Source organism: Branchiostoma belcheri, unplaced genomic scaffold, assembly GCF_001625305.1.
Source record: "Branchiostoma belcheri isolate BF01 breed outbred unplaced genomic scaffold, Haploidv18h27 scaffold1, whole genome shotgun sequence".
Classification (NCBI taxonomy): domain Eukaryota; kingdom Metazoa; phylum Chordata; class Leptocardii; order Amphioxiformes; family Branchiostomatidae; genus Branchiostoma; species Branchiostoma belcheri.
In genome coordinates, this window is record NW_017802379.1 from 2,531,587 (window position 1) to 2,550,615 (window position 19,029).

Sequence of the window (19,029 nt, forward strand, 5' to 3'; positions counted from 1 at the left end):
TACCAGCATCAGCTTTTCTGAAGCTACCAGATGTGTTATTGTTCAGCCCTTGAGGCATCTGTGTTCATCTCATTGATTATTCATAAGAAACGAGGGTTGCTTTTCTATACCCTTCTGCCTCTGCATTTTATATGCCATTTCGATGACATACTCTCTGTAGTACACTTTGATATGAAAGCTTTTGTACGTTTTATGGCACTAGAGTGCTGAAGTCTGCCATCTTTCATTGTGATAATGGCTCTTTTGTGAACATACCATGTAGGTGTTATTGCCCTACAGACTGACCCGTGTTCTTCCCATGCATTTCCTGCCTCCATTCCGTTCGGAAATAAGATTTAGAATCACCCGTGTGGCAAATTACAGAAAAGCAATTTTAGCGGGGAAATCTGTCTGTATCTGTTTGTCAATAATGCACGCCTCCACGCGCAGGTAATTAACCTTTGGTGGATGGAAGTTAAATTCTGCTGCGTCTGTGAAGACATCAAGTTTACTGATGTTTTTATGATAGCTGCCTGTAAAAGGGTTGGTTGATCCCAAATAGCGTATTCAAAATCCTCTTGAAATATTGTTAGCAATTTTCTCAGCAAAGTCGGTATGTTTTTTTACGTAAATATGATGTGAAACGTATCAAGTACTTGGAAGAATAATTTTTCATCAATGATTAGTAAGTATGTGTGAAAAGAATACATGTAAATGGTGATATATGTGTATTATATAGCAAAGTTTTAAAATGTAGGACTGTCAATTTATCTATTTGATTCCATTTTGTTTAGCACTGTGCGCAGTCTCTGCTTTGTAGTGAGGTCATTATAAAAGTACATGAAGTTAAAAATACAAGTTAGAAATAAAGAAACAGTCAACAAAAGCTTGCTTCTCTTACACCCACAGGTAATGCATGACTGTTCCATGGTTTATCTGGACGGCACAGAAATGAGAGGCTCCCAGCACGCCACCATCATCGTCTCGTACGCAGACGTCTTCACGGAACTGAACTTCACGGTATGGATGCCGGAGCTGCCCCTCACCGTAGAGCTCAGCGACACCAGACTGAGTCAGATCAAGGGATGGAAGGTGGCGCTAGCCTCAGACAACAACTACAACAGGTGGGCTTTTCTTAACTTTCACATTTAACTGCACTGAAGTATTTGTTTTCCTTTACATGATGCTGTAAACTGTAAAGTCATCTGCAAAAAGTCAAGTGAATTACAACAGTCCAATCCAAGGTACCTGTGAGCACTGTTAGCTATACACTGTTAGTGCTGAAAGACTGATTGAAAAGCATATACATGGACTGGAATTTCACACATCATCAATCATGTTTCCTCTAGCTATCTAAAGTTTAAGTGAAAACTTTGTGAGTGGAAGTTTGATTGCAGTTGTTCAACTGCGGAGAAATATCATCACAGTTCTATACAAACACAGGAAATTGAACATTCTACACGCAGTGATACATTCTACCTGTATGTATAAGGCCAGAGACAGTCAGGAAATTGGACTGAATTTGTCAAAAAGTTTTAGTGTCTGTCTCAAAGTTTTACACTTGCTTGCAAGTTCAGCTTGTAGGATTTGATAACAATCTATGGTGTTTAAACAGATATTTGACAAATGTCATTTCTGTCCTATCCAGTAGACAGTCACGTAGTGCCGCAGCAAAGCTGAACTTTGACCCTCGTCAGCTGCTCCGTGAGGAGGTTTCGCCGGACAGTGCTACGGAGGGAAAGGCACGGGCGGCCTGTCGTCTGCGCTACCAGCATGCAACAGTGCAGGTGTTCACTCGTTTCTACACTCCAGAGAATGACCTTGGTGAGTACATGTACACATACATTTTGTCCCATGGTTTTTGTTACCATCGATTAGAACTAGAAGATAGTGTTTTTGGTTCCGTTTGTGGTTAGGTCTGTTTGTTTGTAGACAACAAGACTTGAGAAGTTACAGATATCCATTATGATATTTGGTATGAGAGTACCTGCTGCCAAAACAAAGAACAAGTTTGGTTATTAGCTAATAGTGTCTTTCTATGGTACTATAGCAAAACTGGACCAGTTATTGTTGCTTTGAAACATTAGATATTTTTAGCACTTTGCTATATATTTTAACAGCATTTAGTTTATCTATTAAACAGTACAATGTTTTTAAAAATATATACATTTCAATCATTCAGCATCAATGTCCACCACATGTTTCTAATCTATAGTTTTTGTGTGAATTTTCCAGCTGGGGAAAACCGGTTCCTGCTTGGTGACAGATACCTCCAGATTACAGAGCTGGTGTCCAGTTTTATCCGTGTGGCGGATGAGTCCATCGCATCCCTGAAGGGGACGACGGTCAATGCCAAAGTGCCAGGGACTACAGAGATACAGGTACGTGGTCTTCCAGTACCGTAGTCTTCACCCACATTTTTCAGACACATACGCAGGTTTATATCACAATCCGTTGATGAAGATTACTCATCCAGGGTGTGTAGTAACCGTAAGAAAGTAATTTAGTTTTTTCAAACTGGATAGATTTTTAATCAACAATCTTATGGAATCATACTCGCAGGGCAATTTACAGATTTGATATGTTTATTTTCCTGTCTGATAGAGAAATGTTATTTTAAAAAAATGTCATTTTGACCAAATTTTTCTTTTCTTTCTATCAGGTCATCTCTCCCCTGAATGGCAGACTGATGGGAGCTCAGGAACTGATGGTTGCCGACGACAAGGTCACGATCAAGGGCGTCAAGGCCATTGTTGTTGCTGGAATCACCATGTCACTGTCAGCTGAGCCTTCTTCAGGGGGCAAGATATTCTCAGCCACAACAACAGCACAACAGACAATGACAGGACAATATCAGGTAATATATTAGGGCTTGTTCTGGGCCAATTGTTAGGACAGCCAGTTACTAAGTTGGGTAGTATTCTGAGCAGGGCTTCCACTTTGTCTAAGGATGTCTACTATAATTTTTTGTCAAAACAGTAAACATTGCCTCAAAATGCATGAAAAATACATATGTGCTCAAACTACAGATGTGTAGTCCATGGCAAATGCCCTCTACAGTCGAGGCTGGTGGGAGGGAAAGTCAAGAAAGTCAAGCAACAACAGGATCAAATCATGGCAGATATGATATGTCACTGCAGGTTCACCACAGTCAGACAATTCACTTCTTATATTAGATGCCCCAAAGGACAGAGGGTTCAGCACTTTATCTTGATTTCCCACTACACTGTCTTAGATTGTGGCATGTTTCATCCTAGAATTTGATTAGGGAAGGGAATTCGTCCGGCCTACCGCATGCTAACAAGGTGCCAAGAGGGTTAAAATGGATTTCCCGTACAATACACCCGAGTCATTTCACCACCCAAGAATGACTAGATATTTCTCTCCCAGTGTATCACACAGTTTTGGGCAGACTGCCAACTGGTAGGACCCAATCAGAGAACAAGATTGCCCAGTGTACCTGCTATAAGAAATGCCCTTAGCCACGTGTTGAACTCCAAGAAGCCGTCCTGATAATTACGTTCTCAACCTTATCAGAGAAATTGCCTCATTGTGTTGCATAGAGGGCGGGGAGAAGAATGTAGCTAATTTCAGTGTGGCAATATTTCCTGCTCCTTTGGCTGTAAAGGACCTAGATTGCATTAGAGATAAAACTGTAGATCTGTGACATTGATGCTAGTCACGTTCCTGAAACGACTGGAGAATCCTACCAGCATCCCTTGGGACACCCCACAAAACACCTTTAACATTTGGCAAATCTAACCTGAGCCCTGCAGAACGAACTAAAACGACTTCGTGACTTCTTTTTATGATCTTACTGGGGCAGTTTCATGATGGGGCTCATGTAGATGGATATCTAGGTTTGAGAAATGGCCAATTTGTGTTGAAGTGGGATACACACCACTTCTCTTGCCACCTTCTGATAAGAGTAAACACCCTCTGGAGGACTTCAGAAATAGCGTGGGCATAAGTATTTGAGCTATGAGGATGACAGATTATATAGAGTTTGTCATGTAGTTTGCGTGAGATAGATATCCTGGATCTTCCTGCAGAATGTCATAACCTTTGGGAGTAAAAACATTTGTTATCTTTCTTCTACTAGCGGGGCGTGCTGGATGTCTCGGTGTCGTTCAGTGATGGATCGGCATTCTGGCTGCGAGAAATCGAAGACAACGAGTACAGCATCAAGGTGTCGTCTCTCAACCCTCGCGTCGTGGCCCTGAGCCCCAGCAAAACCCACACCATCCCGCGTGTCATCGCCACCGGCCACGGGAAGGGCGACCTTCTCGAAGTGGAGCTGAGGATCCCGGAAGGGTGCATGCGGCGCAAACGAGGCAGCGAACTCGCTTTCACCCGCACAGAGATCAACGTCAACCTCACCAGCAGCATCCCCAAACTCGAAAGCAGCAACCCTCCAACCGAAGAGGATGAAGTCAATGCAGAAAATCGTCCCAATGACATCAAGAAGACCAAGCCTGAGCTGACTGTCGATTCTAACATCCTTCGTGTTGAGTTTGGTGAGGAGAAGGAGGACCCAAGTGAAGAGTATGTCTACGAGGAGACAGAGGACATGCTCCCAACCTCAACAGAGGAGGAAGTTCAGAACGATATGATCATCGACACCATTCAGGACAGACGGAAGGAAGAGAACATCATCATACCTCTGGACAACTTAGACTTTGGTAACCTGCCGGGCAGCAGCAAGAAGGCAGTGGATGAGACAGTCTCAGTGGAGAGCGAAGAGTCGTACCAAGATTACGTGGAGCAGCCTCGGAAGCTGTCAGATCTCGAGATCGGTATGTACGCTCTCCTCGGCGTGTTCTGCCTGGCCATCATGGTGTTCCTGGTGAACTGTATCCTGTTTGCGGCGAGGTACAAGCAGAAGAGAATACCCAATGGAAGCGACGAGAGTCTAACCCATGCCCATGATTGGGTTTGGCTGGGGAAGGCTGGCGAGGGTCCAGCGCCCGCCAGCAACACCGTCAGCACCCAGGGTTCAGAAGAACCGTCCCAAACCGGATCTGTAGAAAATGTCAACGAGGAGGAGACGGAAGAGGCCCTTCCCGCGCCGCCGATCATCGCTGCCGACGAGAACGAAAACAAGGAGACGGAAACGCCCGAGGAAGATACCATGCCTGCCGTGAACTTTACAACGTTTGCGGCGCCCAAAGACCCGATCAGAATAACTAGTAACCCCTGCCCTCCAGCAGAGGACGAGTTTGACTGGGACTATCGACAAATGGGGTTGAAACCAGATGACGATATGACAGAATACCTGGAAAACTTAAAGGAGTCCTCAGCATAGAGTAGAGCCTGCGTCAAAATCTGTAAAGCTAAACCAATTATCGAAGCCTAAGGCTTTTACACGTGTTTGTACATAACCCATGTGGTTAGTCATAGCCATTTGCATGTTAGGTCCACTAAACAAAGTCTAATAGTTATGTGCTTGTGTCCTAGTGAGAGAAAAAAGATTAAAAGTGTATTTATATTGTGCTATTTAAAAAATGTGTAAATATTCTGTGAAGCTGCATTTCACTTGTAAAAGAAGTGGCTCGACGTCATGTTGGTGAAATGGATAGGGATGTTGACGTAAACATGATGGTTACCAGTAAATGTGTTAGGGTGTGTCCGCAAAGAACTAACCTTTTTGCAGAGAGTGGATAATTTGCTTCAGTGTAAATATATATATAAATATATACATATATTATAAGTATATATGAGACCGTCACTAAACAGCAGTATGTCCTCAGAGAAGCAGTATGGATGGTGTAGTTTTTTGTGGATACGCAGTTGTGACCATAGTGATGCACAAAAGTAACCACTCGTAATGTAAGCTGTCCTACTATTGGCCAACCATAGGATGCCCCGTACTGCATCTGAGTACAGCAATGAGAACCAAAAATGTGTTTACCCTTTGAATCATGAGAAAAGCGTACAAAGTGACCAAGATAAGAATGGGGCACATTTGAATGATTTTTTTCTTCTCAATTTTGTACAAGAGTAGACTCATACATCTGCTGTTCACAAAGAGCAACTGATCTTTATTGTCAGAAATGTGCTTTGAAACTCAACAGAATATCTTCAATTGTGTAAATCTTGAAATTGTAAAAGACCAAATTATTGTTGTTTTTTTTTGTTGTTTTTACTGCTCTTCCTTGAGTAGTGAAAGCTTTTGATGAGATACGTTTTTTACGAGCCCTTTATTTTTGTCATTATCTGTTGTTGATCTCTTGTCTATCAAATATCTGAACTCACGGCAATGATTTCCCCTAGGAAATTTTCACCCTTTTGTGCACCAATGAAAGTGAGTGAGATGCATATTTCACAAGAACGTGTTACAGTATTTGTCGGGGAAATGTTTTAAAAAGAAGATATTAATGGGTATTTGTATCCATGATTGTACAGTCAGTAGTAAAAAAATGTGGTTTGCAGCAAGACTGTGATTGACTACTACTAGTATGTAGGTTTGCATCGAGATAAAGGAAGAAAATAGAAAATCTTCTAAATGTTATGCAGTTGACATTAAAATTGTAACAATTTTATGACTTGTTTCTGATGAAAATTATGGAAACAGAATTGTAACACATTGGCATGAAATTAGAGGAAGTCACTGTCCTCTCTAGCGATAGGATGGGTTCATTACCACTCAAAAGTACTGCCTTTTTGTAATTATTTAAGCCTGGCATGCTTAATTGTAATTAACTGTACAGGATGGTAATGTTGCATTGCAGTAGAATAGTGTTGTCATTATAAACATGTGGACCTGAGATCTTATGTCCAGGTATTTGGAGAAAAGTGCATCAGATCTGTAGGAGAGCTGATGGAAATGGCCATTTACCAATCAATCGGTATTGTGAGCCAAGCAACCAACCACAGAAAAAAAGATAATTGAATCATGTATGCTTACATGTGATTGGTCACCTGCAGGTGGGGTGAGAGGTCATTTGCCACTGAATAAATGTTTATTTTTCCATGGTGGAAAATATTATTGTCAGCTGTCTTTTGCTTAGTACTTAACCTTGTACTTGTACATGGAAGAACACATACACTACCAGCACTCACTTTACACCCCTTCATGTTCCCCATTTAGAAAGAAGGGCAACATGAAATGAGTTATCTGGCATCATAAACTAGATAATTTATATGAGAGATGCTAGTGTTTGGTACAAGAAACAGATTCTACTACTGTAATAGTAAACTGCTATATAGCTGCTTCTCGAACTAAGAAATTGCATGTCCTTACAGACAAAGACAGCTTCACCTAACAGTTATGTAGGGAGGGTTTCGCCAGTGTTACTCAGCTGGCTGGAGGTCCTGTCCATTAACTGAGCACTCTATACAAGGTGTGCCTGGAGATAATGACTTTGCCCAGACTGCATGACTCCCAAGTAAGCAGGAAGATATTTCTAGAATTTTCTCATTTGGGCCATATCAAGTAGATGTTGTAAATAAAGAGCTTGCGGTATCTTGGTGTTCACAGTTCAAATGATAAACATACAATGGAAGACAGAGCAAATGTTTGCAAAGTTTAAAGCAGCAAGTAGTTCAAGATTACTGAGTGAACCATGGATGTGGTTGTATCATGGTATATAATGAGTGTTGCATTTGACAGGATGGAAGATTTTAACACTTTGATTCCCTCAATTCGATGGTCTTACTTTGTTGTTGTTCTCGTGCATGTGTTGCCATGGGTTACGCTCATTAAAAGCGAGCCAGGATGACCTTGGACTCTGAAAGGTTCAAAAGCGCTGCAGTCCCAAATCCCCAGAATCTCCGAACTCTTTCTGCATGATCTTTTCTAAAACTGTTGATGGTTGACATTTGAGAGTCTTGGCTTCAGTTCAAAGTGTTCAGAAGAGAGTCCTCATCCACCTTATTAGTGGTTTTCAACAACCAATCAGAAGCAGCAGCCGTAATTAGATCAAAGGTTTCAAACAAGATGTCCTCCAGGCAAATGTGTGTATGGTTCTCTTTTCAAGTCGTTCAGTTGATAGGAAAGTGCAATCCCACAATATTCCTCACACCACCCTCTGAACTACCGGTAGATGTTACTGTAAATTGTATGAAGTTTGTAGGAACATGAAATGATGCCGCAGGAAAATGTAGCACTTGTGTGTTGTGTTTGCTGTTTAATAGAGATTCAGCACCATGAAAACTGCAAAATAAAACAAACTTCTGGAAAAAATCAGACGCTGAATAATGGCAACACACGGATAAGGCCAACAAAATCTGTCAAAAGTTTGAAAGAGCTACATCACAAAAACCAAACTGAAACCAGTCAAAAAATACAACCCTGATTCTACATCTGAAACCAGATTTATTCCAAGTTCCAACATATACTGGAGAAATGATGTAAAAACACAACCTTCGTCCTGTTGAGAAGTAATAAATTTTCGAAACGTGTGCGAACATTGATGTTTCTTAATGCAGTTCCCGATGGCTTTGCCATTTTGGCCTCTTAATAGCATGCTGAAATGTCATGGGCATGAGGGATATTCCACCGGGAGCCTGTAAATGCCAGTGAGCTTGTGGTATTCTTCCATATTTGAAAGTAAAATGCAATAGCAGAGCTACAGGGCGCTCAGTGAAAGTAGTAAAACTGGTCAGTATTATGTGTTTCTGTGACTCCGTGATGCTCTGATAGGAGTGGTACTATTGGCCACACCATTTAAATCTCCTGGTTTGTGGAATTTTGCAGGAATATATTGCAGTGGGCAGGTGAAATAAAAAGAAACAGGTATCATCTAAAGCAAAATGCTAACATACAGCAATCTGCACACAAATGTAGGAGGGCAAAATCATAATGGACTACAAATTGTTATGATTTTGTCTTTTAAACATCTACTAGTACATGGAGATTAGGAAATTCTTGGATGGTCTAAAACTTGTTTTAATAGATTTCTTATCATTGGCGGCCATTTTTTACATTGCTACCTTCAAGTTGGTTGAAAGTTTGTACTCTGACAGATCTCTAGGTATAGCAAAGAGTTATCAGATTTTGGGAGTTCCCCATATCAAAGACCTTATACAGGGTCCTCGCCCATATCAATCAACAAGATCAACAGAAATCATAGAGCTTTTGTCAGGTTGAAGTTGCCATCAAATAAATCAGACCGGCAGAGCTCGATGCTCGTGATGGTAGTCAGGTGAAGGTTTACAATTGTTCCCTGCAGGTGTGATTGCAGCAGTGACAGCAGAGAAATGTGTGCTGCTTATCACTGAAAGCCAGGTTTGATTCCTGTATGTGATTTTATGATACATGCATATAAATAACCATTATATATATATATATGAATGGTTTAGATGTAAAAGGCATGCTACAGCACAGGACTTATCTAACATGGCAAGTTTTCAACTTCTGTAAATCTGGAAATGTTTATGGTGTTTTTATTTTTGCAATTACCTCTAATATAATCTCCATGCAGATCCGAGGTAGCCTGGTGTCCAGCCTTGTTAGCTTTAGTCCGCTCCCCGCTTCTTGGGGAGCGGACTAAAGCTAACAAGGCTGGACACCAGGCTAGATCCTAGGGTGGCAAGAAGACAGTATGTATCAAATTGGCCAGGAAGTATGCATTTGCCAGAGAGGGTCCATGCGTGACCCAAGGTGTGGGTAGCGACAAAAAAAAGGGCCATACTAGAATACAAGGCTCTAGTTCCACCACGAAATGACACTATATAGGCAGTCACTGCCTATAGGCATTTCCATTGCATTACTACTGTACTAAACCGTTAAAGAAAATAACCAGTGACTGATTCATCTGCTTGGAGATTACCTTTCTAGTTTCTCCCACCTTTGGTGACATTGAACTGTTGAGGCATGATACTGCATATTGATATATTAACCATATACACAGCTGATAGTGCCTAACTTATGACTGGCACTGGAACCTGTGATACTTCATGACTTTATGATACTTTATGATATTTGTTTGAATTCTTCCTTTTATTAGTTATTCTTTACTACAGACTTTATGATCAGATAATGTACCTATTTATATGCAGAGGTGCATTTTGGATTATGTGTTCATACTACAAAGTAATAACTATTTTCAACACTGCTCTATTTTATCATATAGCTTCATATGTTTATCTACAAACGTACAGTACATTGGTCATAAAAACACAGTTGAAGACTTTATCTCATGCATATAAAAAGCATATCCCCTTTATTTCCATTCTAGACACGACTGTGCCACAACCCAAATAAGATTGTGATGCAGCAAGTAGGCAATAATGAAATATGAAAAATTTAGTCACAATTGTTTCTCCTGTAAACCATTTTTTCCCTTAAATCTTATCACAGTACTTTTTATCACAATGGGCAAGAAACTTTGGGGAAGGCCTCAAATCTTTGTCAGCAAGGCCAAGCCAAAAGACAAGAAACCTTAGTGACAACCTGTTTTTGTTGTGCAAAAATGTCACTTGTGCTGTCCAATTCAACATCATTGAGAACCTACTACTGTAAATCAATTTAGGTTGCTGGGACTTTCAGTATGTAGATGGGAAAAGGAGGTGTTCAATTGTCCTTTTATTCAGTACTGCAACTTTCTAGTGCAAAGTTTTCTTCCTCAATAGCGGTCCTCCATCTTTTTCTTCATCTGATATTTTCCACGTAGTTCCTTAGGAAAGTCATTTGTGGATGAACACGGTAGCTGGCCCTCGATTTCACAGATACACTTTCGCGGCCACCTCGGTCCAAAGTTGGCAATGTTGATACTTTGCTGCTGACTCTTCTCTATCTCTTCCAGTTCTCTGTCCGACTTTCCCAGGATTTTCTTCACATGTTTGACGATTTCCTGTCGACTTTTGTGCTCGACATCTACTAGGACCTGTACAGATGGGAAACACAGAAAATTTCAGTTTGATTACACATGTAACGTTAGCATTATTGCATGAAAATGCATGTACATTTCACTCTATAGTATGATATTAACAATCTATTCACATAGCCTCATAACCTTATATCATGTCACATCATATAGGGAAATATCGAGTTCCATGACTGTATGAACCATGTATGACACCAAAAATACTTTCGAAAAGTAATAAAATCCCATGCTGTTTATATACATGTAATACTAGTAACAGTTACATGTGTAACGTATTTGTAATATGAATTTATGACATATCTTTGGTTAAACCCCACATTCTAAGAAAGACATGCACAAAGTACTTACTCAAGTTATTGTATCAAAATTTCTAGAGGAGTACAAATTATAGTTTACCTGTTCACCGTCGTCCAAGTAAAACTTGAGGAAAGGAGAAGGAGTCAAGTTCTTGAACGTCACGACTTGAACTTCCGGGTTCTTGTACTGGACCTGCGGCAGGTGGAAGAACACAAACTCCCGCGCGCCTTCGCTGTTCTTCCCAGGGACGTTGTAGTTTACGGACATGATCTTCACTCTGTCTTTGAAAACGATCTCTCCGCTTTCTAGGAAAGTGCGAGTCCTTCGGATGGGGTACTTGCCCAGCATGCGACCCCTGAACATAACCCCGGCAAGATTTGCAAGCGTTTGCCGCATGTTTTCGCTGTTCGGTAGCACCAGAAAGCTGCCAAAAACGTTCCTGTACCTCAGTGGTCCTCAAAAGCAGCAACAAACGGTGTTTTTCTTAGCTAAAATGCAACATGGTCATAGAGGACTTTTATAACACATGGCCGCCGCCATCATGATCATCATCATCGTCATCTGTTGTCTAATATTGCCCCCTAGCGGTTGAGTTTCGACTGCAGGGCCTGGTGATGACTGAATGTAAAATTGTGTTTTGGAGGTGCGTTGCTAACCAATACGTTAAAAATCTCTCTTTGAAACCATTTCTTGTAAATAAAAGAAAATTCAATGGAGTTAAAAAACCTGCAAGGTAGCGAATCAATCTCAGCGTTGGTAAGAGAGTGCTTCAAGCTTAACGTATTGTCATTGTTGACCTGTACCGTTACAAATTGAGTAAAAGTTAACGCTACTTGCAAAACTTGAAAAAAAAAAAGAGAAGTATGTTCATCAAATATAACGCCCGGAATTGCAACGTGCCTTCTATGTCCCAAACAGTGGGCCATATTTGATAATCTGGCAACCAAACCTACGCACAGTCAATAAGTCCACAGTCGGCTTATCAAAGAAACGTTAACGCCCTATTTGTTCACTTTTATCGCATTTAATCAAATTATGATCGCGAGTAAACCGTGGATGTAAAAGCCTCACTCCCTGGGTAAACATAGCGACGGAAACAACTCCGTATCGATCAGTCAAAGGTAATCGGAAAGATCATAAAAAGAATTTCAAGTCAAGACATGGAACCACCCACATAGGGTAGTTGTTACGCATGTTTCCGATGAATGTGTAACGTTACATACCAAGTATAAATATGTTTAACGTTACGAACATGTCACATTACGTGTTTTGTCAAGGTAGCAACACACTTCTAGTTGAACTTGGCCAGCATCCATAAGGCTAATCTTCTCTGACATTTTTATGTGGTCTCCGTTGTGTCGTTGACATTGCTCCTCAAAATTGTATATCTTATGGCAGGTAACGCGGCACCAAAAGCCACCGTTAGAAGCGCCGGTATATGTCCTAAAGAATGTTGGACTGGTCGGTGGCCACACTGAAACAATGCACAATCAAGTTATTGTCAAACCTATGTATACGTGACTGACGTTACAGATAAATGAATGGGACAAAATCACACATTTTGTAACGTTACATGACATAACTTTCGACATCAGAACAAATTCAGAAGTTTCTTGGTCTTTCTGGCAAGTACTCATTTCTTAATCATGACACTTTAATGGCATTGCAGCAATCATCTGTTCATTAAGGGCTCTGTGATTTCATCCGATTGGCACCGCTAATTCTGGCAGTTTCTGCACTGAGTTACTAATACATGTTGTACATGTATTAACATTAGCTGTTATGCCCTTCTAAGCGCTAGTCGGCGCTTTTGTACAGTGCGTTGTATTTGTCACTTTCAAGATGGCGGCAAAATTGACATTTGTGCCCATGTGTTCTATGACTTCAGCCGAGAGTTTCACAATAACTTCACGGTGTTCTGTAGTGATGACCACAGCGTGAGTAGCACCAAGAGATTCTTATTTGTGGCCGCTCTAAAACGTGGCATTCACGCCAAAGCCACGTCCCGAACTTGAGGTCCAGTCATCTGCATTGAGGGGGAGGGGCCAACAAAAAAACCAAGAAGATGTAACGTTAACCAAGGAGCTTTGACATTTATTTGATTTTTAACCTTCTTGATGTAACCTAATGTAACTTGTCTCTTTATACCGACTTTTCAGCACAATCGTTTCTTTTTTATATCCAAGAACTGAGGTCACAACGAGTCATTTTCCAGTGCTGCGAGAAAAAGAAAATATGACTTCCAACATTTCCAGATTCCTCTGTAGGGGAAAATTCCTCTCAAGAATAAGACTTTTCCACCGATCGCTGGGTTCCAATATCACGATCCCTTCAGCTTTTGACAGAACAATATTCAGACTGAATTCTAGTCATTTTCGTGGACTTTCCAATGGACACGACAACCAGCTGACTACCTGCAGTTCGGGTCTAATTCGTCAGAGGGCTATCAGCCAGTTAGGTCACACAGATCTTCAAAGAAGTTCACTTCTGTCTACAGGGTATAATTGCAAGAAATTATCTCATGAAGACTGTCTTAAGAAAAATCTCCACTCTTCATTCCATTTTGTCAGAAAGCATTCCCCGTTCACTTTGAATTGTACTGCAAGAAACAACAGACGTATTTTGTGTAGGAATGTTTTGAATGTGAAGGAAAAAGATCTAAGTCAAGCTTGTAGGATGTTGACAACAAGAGTGAGTGATGTGGAAACCAAAGGGAGACCTGTAGTGAGAACCAGGACCAAACAACCGGCACTGGCAGCTGCCAAGGCACCAAAAGAGAAGGTCAGCATTTAACGTGTTCATTAGCCTGGATGGCAGACCCACAACTACTTTTTAAGTAACACACTAGGCCCCGAGAGGGGGCTTGTGGTATACTTAGTAATTTGCTTGTGGGCATGTGGGCCCTGGAGCTGAGCAACTGGCCTGTATGTGCAGGCCCTGGAAACAGTCTGGCACCCAGGCTACCCATTTGTATGGAAATTAATTAATAAGTACTAACTCATGCTGCTGAACGTACATATAGAACGTTGATTGTTGCATCTTGGCAATTTTTCTCAATCATATCCACCTTGTTAATAAAGTGGCATACTTGTCTTTCCTGAGCAGATGCAGGTGTGTATAGCATACACCACGGCAGAGGAGTATGATCTGGAGGGACTAGAGACAGACATCAGGAGACTGGACATCTTTAGAGTCATGAAGATGCCACAAGGTCTGAGAAAATACTACCATCTTTAAACTGATGTTGGAAACTTTCAAGTCTGTATACACACTAACACAGTCATATCAATGTTGAGTACTGAGCTTCATGAATTTATGCTTGACATTTGAAAAGCTGTTGGTTGTTCCAGATGCGTTTGATGTTGTTCACGTGCGCCATGACCCTGAACCACAGTCTGACGGAGGACAGGTGGACAGACGGTCCACACAGGGGGACATCTTCTTCTTCAGGTAACACGGCCGCTGTTTGCAGCTGCCTAAGGTTTTGTGTATGCATTTCTCAAATTTATATTTGTCATTTGTCTCTTTACGCGCAAATTTACATACAAGTATTTACAAAGACACACACACCAACAAATGCTTCTTGGAGGTAGCACTCTTTTAGATGTTACTTTAGTTCCTTTCCTGTTTCAGAGATGGCATGGTCGTATTCTGGAATGTGGAAGACCAAACTGTAAGTGCCACACAATTTTTTCTATTTCAATATTACTATTAGGGGAGTTTTTGCATGTGTACCAAGGCTGCAAGCCATTATGGTCTTGTTTATCACCACATCCCTAAGACATGATAGTTTTCTGACCAGCTGTAGTGTCCGATTCCTTTCTGTTCCTGTTACACCACAGATGCGAGAGGTACGGCAGATGTTGGAGCAGTATGAACGTAACCCTTACAACATCGCCCTGGTCGAGTGGGAGAACGAACAAATGAACTACTCCTACACACAGTACGTTAATCTAGCTATATCTATGGCTCTTTTCCCTCTTATTCTAAACAATATTGGCTCTGATGTATAATCCTAAGAATAATATATACAGTGTTTTGTAATGCATATATATAATGGGGAAATGTCTTGGTTTGAGAGTGTAGAAGTTACTGGAACTATATATTGTGCTGTCCACAGGAACAGCACGCTGCTGTCCAATGGAGACATTCAGCTGTCCAGCAGTGCTGCTGAGTTGGATATGATACTAGAGAAGTACACATTCTCCAATGCCATGGCTTTATCGGGTATGTATGTACTTCCTGTAAGAGTTAGGAAAATAGTCTAGAATTTGAGAACGAAATATCTTCACAAGATTATATCTTGAAGTTGAACATCTGGAAGTATGGAAACGTTGGGGATAACTTTTTCTACATTTGTAGATCTCTTTGTATTCACATATTTTTTCCAATGTTGTGGTCTTAGATACTTGGGGGAATCATGAGAGCTGATGTGGATAGAATGAGATTTAAAAAAATGTTAGTGCTTTTGTCAAAAAGTCTTACTGAATTGACTGGCAATCGATGACTACATGCAGTAAGTTGTAAACTGAATCCCTTTCAGTGAAACTTGCTATCTGGGAAGCCTGGCTGGATGACTATGTTGACTCTATAATGTACATTCCTGAGGTACGTATGTTACGTACATGTGGAACTTGTATTTAATATGCTGCTAATATTTCATCTATACCACAGGACACAATCTTCTTTTCACAGTAGTCAATTTTCGCTAACCACTTTTACATCAGAACCAGCCAAATGTACATTGGTCATCCTTTTGACCAAGAGTTTACTTTTCAAATTTGAAAATTGCCTTTTGTCCCACAGGTTAAGGTTGTAAGAGTAGTGTAAGAACCACGTAGGTGTGGGCTAAGTGCAGAATCATGTTTCTCCTGCCCCTATAGCTGCTGAGGGAGGGGAAACGACTCAAGATGTCACGGCCCAAGGTCATGCAGAAAATTGGCGAGCTCTTTGCTCTCAAGTAGGTGGAACACAATCAATGCTTCAGGCCTCTTGGGCGGCGTTCCCACCAGACTGGGGCTTTGGCATCATTTCTTAGCAATGAATGCCTTTGTGTACAATGTATTTTTGTTACAGCATCAACGATGACTCTAAACTTCAGAAAAATTAAGTTGCATTGAAAACATTGTACATAGTGTGTATTTTGATAGCTTTCAGTTGAAATTTGCCTCTCAAAATGCAAGAAATTTCAAAGAGTTCAAATTTCCTGAGCGAGTCTGAGTTTGCCCTTGGACTTAAATTTGCTTTTCTCCCTCAACAATGAATGCCAATGCAGTTAAGTCCAGTGGGAATGCTGCTCTTTGGTGATCTGATTTCATGTGGGCAGTGTTACAGCCTCAACACTGAAGATCCTAGTAATTGTAAGATTATCTGTGGTATCAGTGCTAAAGTAGACATTTGTGCAGGGCTGTCTCCAGAGAGTCAAAAGGTCTTTCCGTTCCTTGACATTTAGGCTTGATCTTAGGCTTTTGTTCTAACCTTTTGAGTTTACCTTTGACTGTACCTTTTTTTAATTTTGATTTTTATGATCTTAAGTATCATGTTGGTTATTTTAGTTACTTTGATATTGTATCAATTTGTAATTTGAGTAGCTTTATATGATAATTTTGTTGTAGTTTTCATTGAGTTGTTTTTGATGTTAATGGATTTTGTTTGGGATTTTCTCCCAAGGAATCATTGAAAAATCCCCTTAGTCAAAATCTAATTCCTAGCTTAAGAAATAAAACAAAACAAGAAATAAATAAATAAATTTTTTTTATCTCAGGTACAGGATCAACCTGGGCTCAGACCTCCTCATCACACCTGACTTCTACTGGGACAGGGAACACCTGGAGGGCCTGTACCTCAAGACGTGCAGGTTCCTCAACATCCCGGGGAGGACCACGGTAGGGGCAGGGTTAAATCAGCCTGACGAATATTTGTGGTGGTCAGAATGAAAAAAAAAGAAAGATCATAAAGAGGAAATGAGTTTACATTATTTTTTTTTGTATTTATTTTCAAATCGGTATTACTAGTATTCAAATTGGTGGTAGGTATTAGAATAGGTGACTTACTTTACATTCAAGTAAAGAATAAACAACGCGTTTTAAGTATTATATGTGTATCATTGTCAGAGGTTCAGCTTACAATTTCCATAATGATGCTTGTTCAGGGTTCATGTCAGAAGTTTTTGCAGTAAAAAGGAAAAAAGGAGTCTGTCTGCAAAATAGAAAGATGTCTGGTTCTAAAAAAATTGCAATCAAAGGCAGGAAAGTATACTGAACTCCACAATCAAAAATTTACTGTTACAATTCAAAGTTCGTTGGATAAGAAGTAGCGCAGTGACAGTAGCAATGCTGAAGTGATTGTTAAACCTTTGTTTGTATATTTGTACGTATGTGTGTGATGTTCCTCAGGTGGTGAATGAAAAACTGCGCCACTGCCAGGAGTTAGCCGAGCTGATGAGAACACACCTGAGCGAGCGGCACAGCCTCCGACTGGAGTGGATGATCATCGCCCTCATTGCAATAGAGGTAGAGAAAATACTGTCAAACAGTCGTGTGGTGTAACAGTAGAGTGTTCAGCTCAAACCCGAGAGGTCCCGGGTTCGAATCCTGCCCGATGCCGCCGATCTTGTGCCCTTTGGAAAGGCACTTTACACAACTTTCCTCACTTCACTCAGGTGTAAATGAGTACCTAGCTTCGGTTAGGGACATCCCTCGGATAAGATGTTAAATGGAGGTTCCATGTTTGGGAGAGCCACACAAACAAAAAAACTTTGTTTAAAATGTTAAGATGCCAAAGAACAAAGTAACCATTTTAGTTCATTGACAAGGTGAAAAATGGAGGGATTGACTAGAGTATTAGACTTATTGATGGGAAAGTGTGTAGGAGGACTTTGTATCAAGTCGGCTGATTTTTGAAGCCAGTTATTGATGAATGCCCTTGAAAGAGAGATGGGTTGCTCACATGAGGTCACTTAGGTCATCATGAGCTATTATCTTGTCCTGTCTCTATGGACTGCCCAATGATTCAGACTTCCTTTTACTTAAAAAGTCTTGTGTCGAGTTGGGTCGTGTGGCGTAACGGGTTCGGCTCAGACCCCAGAAGACCCAGGCTCGAATCCTGCCCGATGCCACCAATCTTGTGCTCTTGGGAAAGGCACTTTACATGACTTTCCTCACTTCACTCAGGTGGAAATGAGTACCTAGCTTTGGTTAAGGATGTCCCTCGGATAGGACGTTAAATGGAGGTCCCGTGTTTGGGAGAGCCACACCCCACGCTTCTTCTGTACTTACCACTTCCCTACATGTTATAAGAATAAAGATGAAACCATATCTCCAAAAGGAGCTGTAGAAAAAAAATCATAGTAGTCTCAAGTTCCAAGACCTTAGTGGACTAACCCTGATGCTGGTTTGCTAGTTTTATTCTTGCCACAAACATAAATGTTTACAGTATTTAGACAGATATTGTTTTTTTTCGCTCACCTAGTGTTTCTTGTTTACACTCTAGGTGCTGTTTGAGATAGTGAGAATCTTCATCAGGACTTTCACAGAACCAGACAACACCAGGGAACAGAACTAAATCTCTACAGTCAGACTCATGGATGGAATCATACATACTGAAAGAAGGAACAGTTCAACACAATGGACTTCTATATGTATAAAGATGATACAATGAGCATCTAGTGATTGTCTGTTTAAAAGTTTTAAGAAATATTTAGTACCCTAACACTGTGATAGACCACTATGAACTCAAGGAGCAGAAATTAAGAGAAGATATTTGTGAAATAAATGTTTTACCCGACTGACAAGGACATGCAGAAAGATACTGTTACACTTTTTTTGGCAACGTCTCAGGAGCAGAGCCATTTTTTCTCCATGGAAACTATATATTCTCTCCAAGGAATGTCCTAAGCTATGTTTTCCCTGTGCAAAGGGAGGTA

The 19,029-nt window shown here is 40.7% G+C and overlaps 3 protein-coding genes across 3 annotated transcripts; 2 read left to right on the top strand and 1 right to left on the bottom strand.

Annotated features, from left to right (window-relative positions):
* Positions 1-892: 892 nt before the first annotated feature.
* LOC109466091 (transmembrane protein 132E-like) lies at positions 893-6,410 on the top strand. Its single transcript, XM_019763711.1, has 5 exons — positions 893-1,103; positions 1,631-1,803; positions 2,215-2,360; positions 2,642-2,836; positions 4,082-6,410. Exons 1-5 carry the CDS (start codon positions 907-909, stop codon positions 5,282-5,284), a joined length of 1,914 nt encoding a protein of 637 aa, XP_019619270.1. The 5' UTR covers positions 893-906; the 3' UTR covers positions 5,285-6,410.
* A 3,493-nt stretch (positions 6,411-9,903) lies between these two features.
* LOC109468331 (28S ribosomal protein S25, mitochondrial-like) lies at positions 9,904-11,678 on the bottom strand. Its single transcript, XM_019766582.1, has 2 exons — positions 11,205-11,678; positions 9,904-10,808 (listed from the first exon to the last, which is right to left on the bottom strand). Exons 1-2 carry the CDS (start codon positions 11,499-11,501, stop codon positions 10,548-10,550), a joined length of 558 nt encoding a protein of 185 aa, XP_019622141.1. The 5' UTR covers positions 11,502-11,678; the 3' UTR covers positions 9,904-10,547.
* Positions 11,679-13,340: 1,662 nt separating this feature from the next.
* On the top strand, positions 13,341-18,693 carry LOC109463249 (required for meiotic nuclear division protein 1 homolog). The gene is made up of 12 exons (XM_019760028.1): positions 13,341-13,368; positions 13,603-13,886; positions 14,211-14,316; positions 14,456-14,555; positions 14,739-14,778; positions 14,948-15,048; positions 15,226-15,332; positions 15,649-15,713; positions 15,989-16,065; positions 16,870-16,990; positions 17,501-17,617; positions 18,597-18,693. The coding sequence occupies exons 1-12, from the start codon at positions 13,341-13,343 to the stop codon at positions 18,666-18,668; spliced, it is 1,218 nt and encodes a 405-aa protein (XP_019615587.1). The 3' UTR covers positions 18,669-18,693.
* Positions 18,694-19,029: the final 336 nt, after the last annotated feature.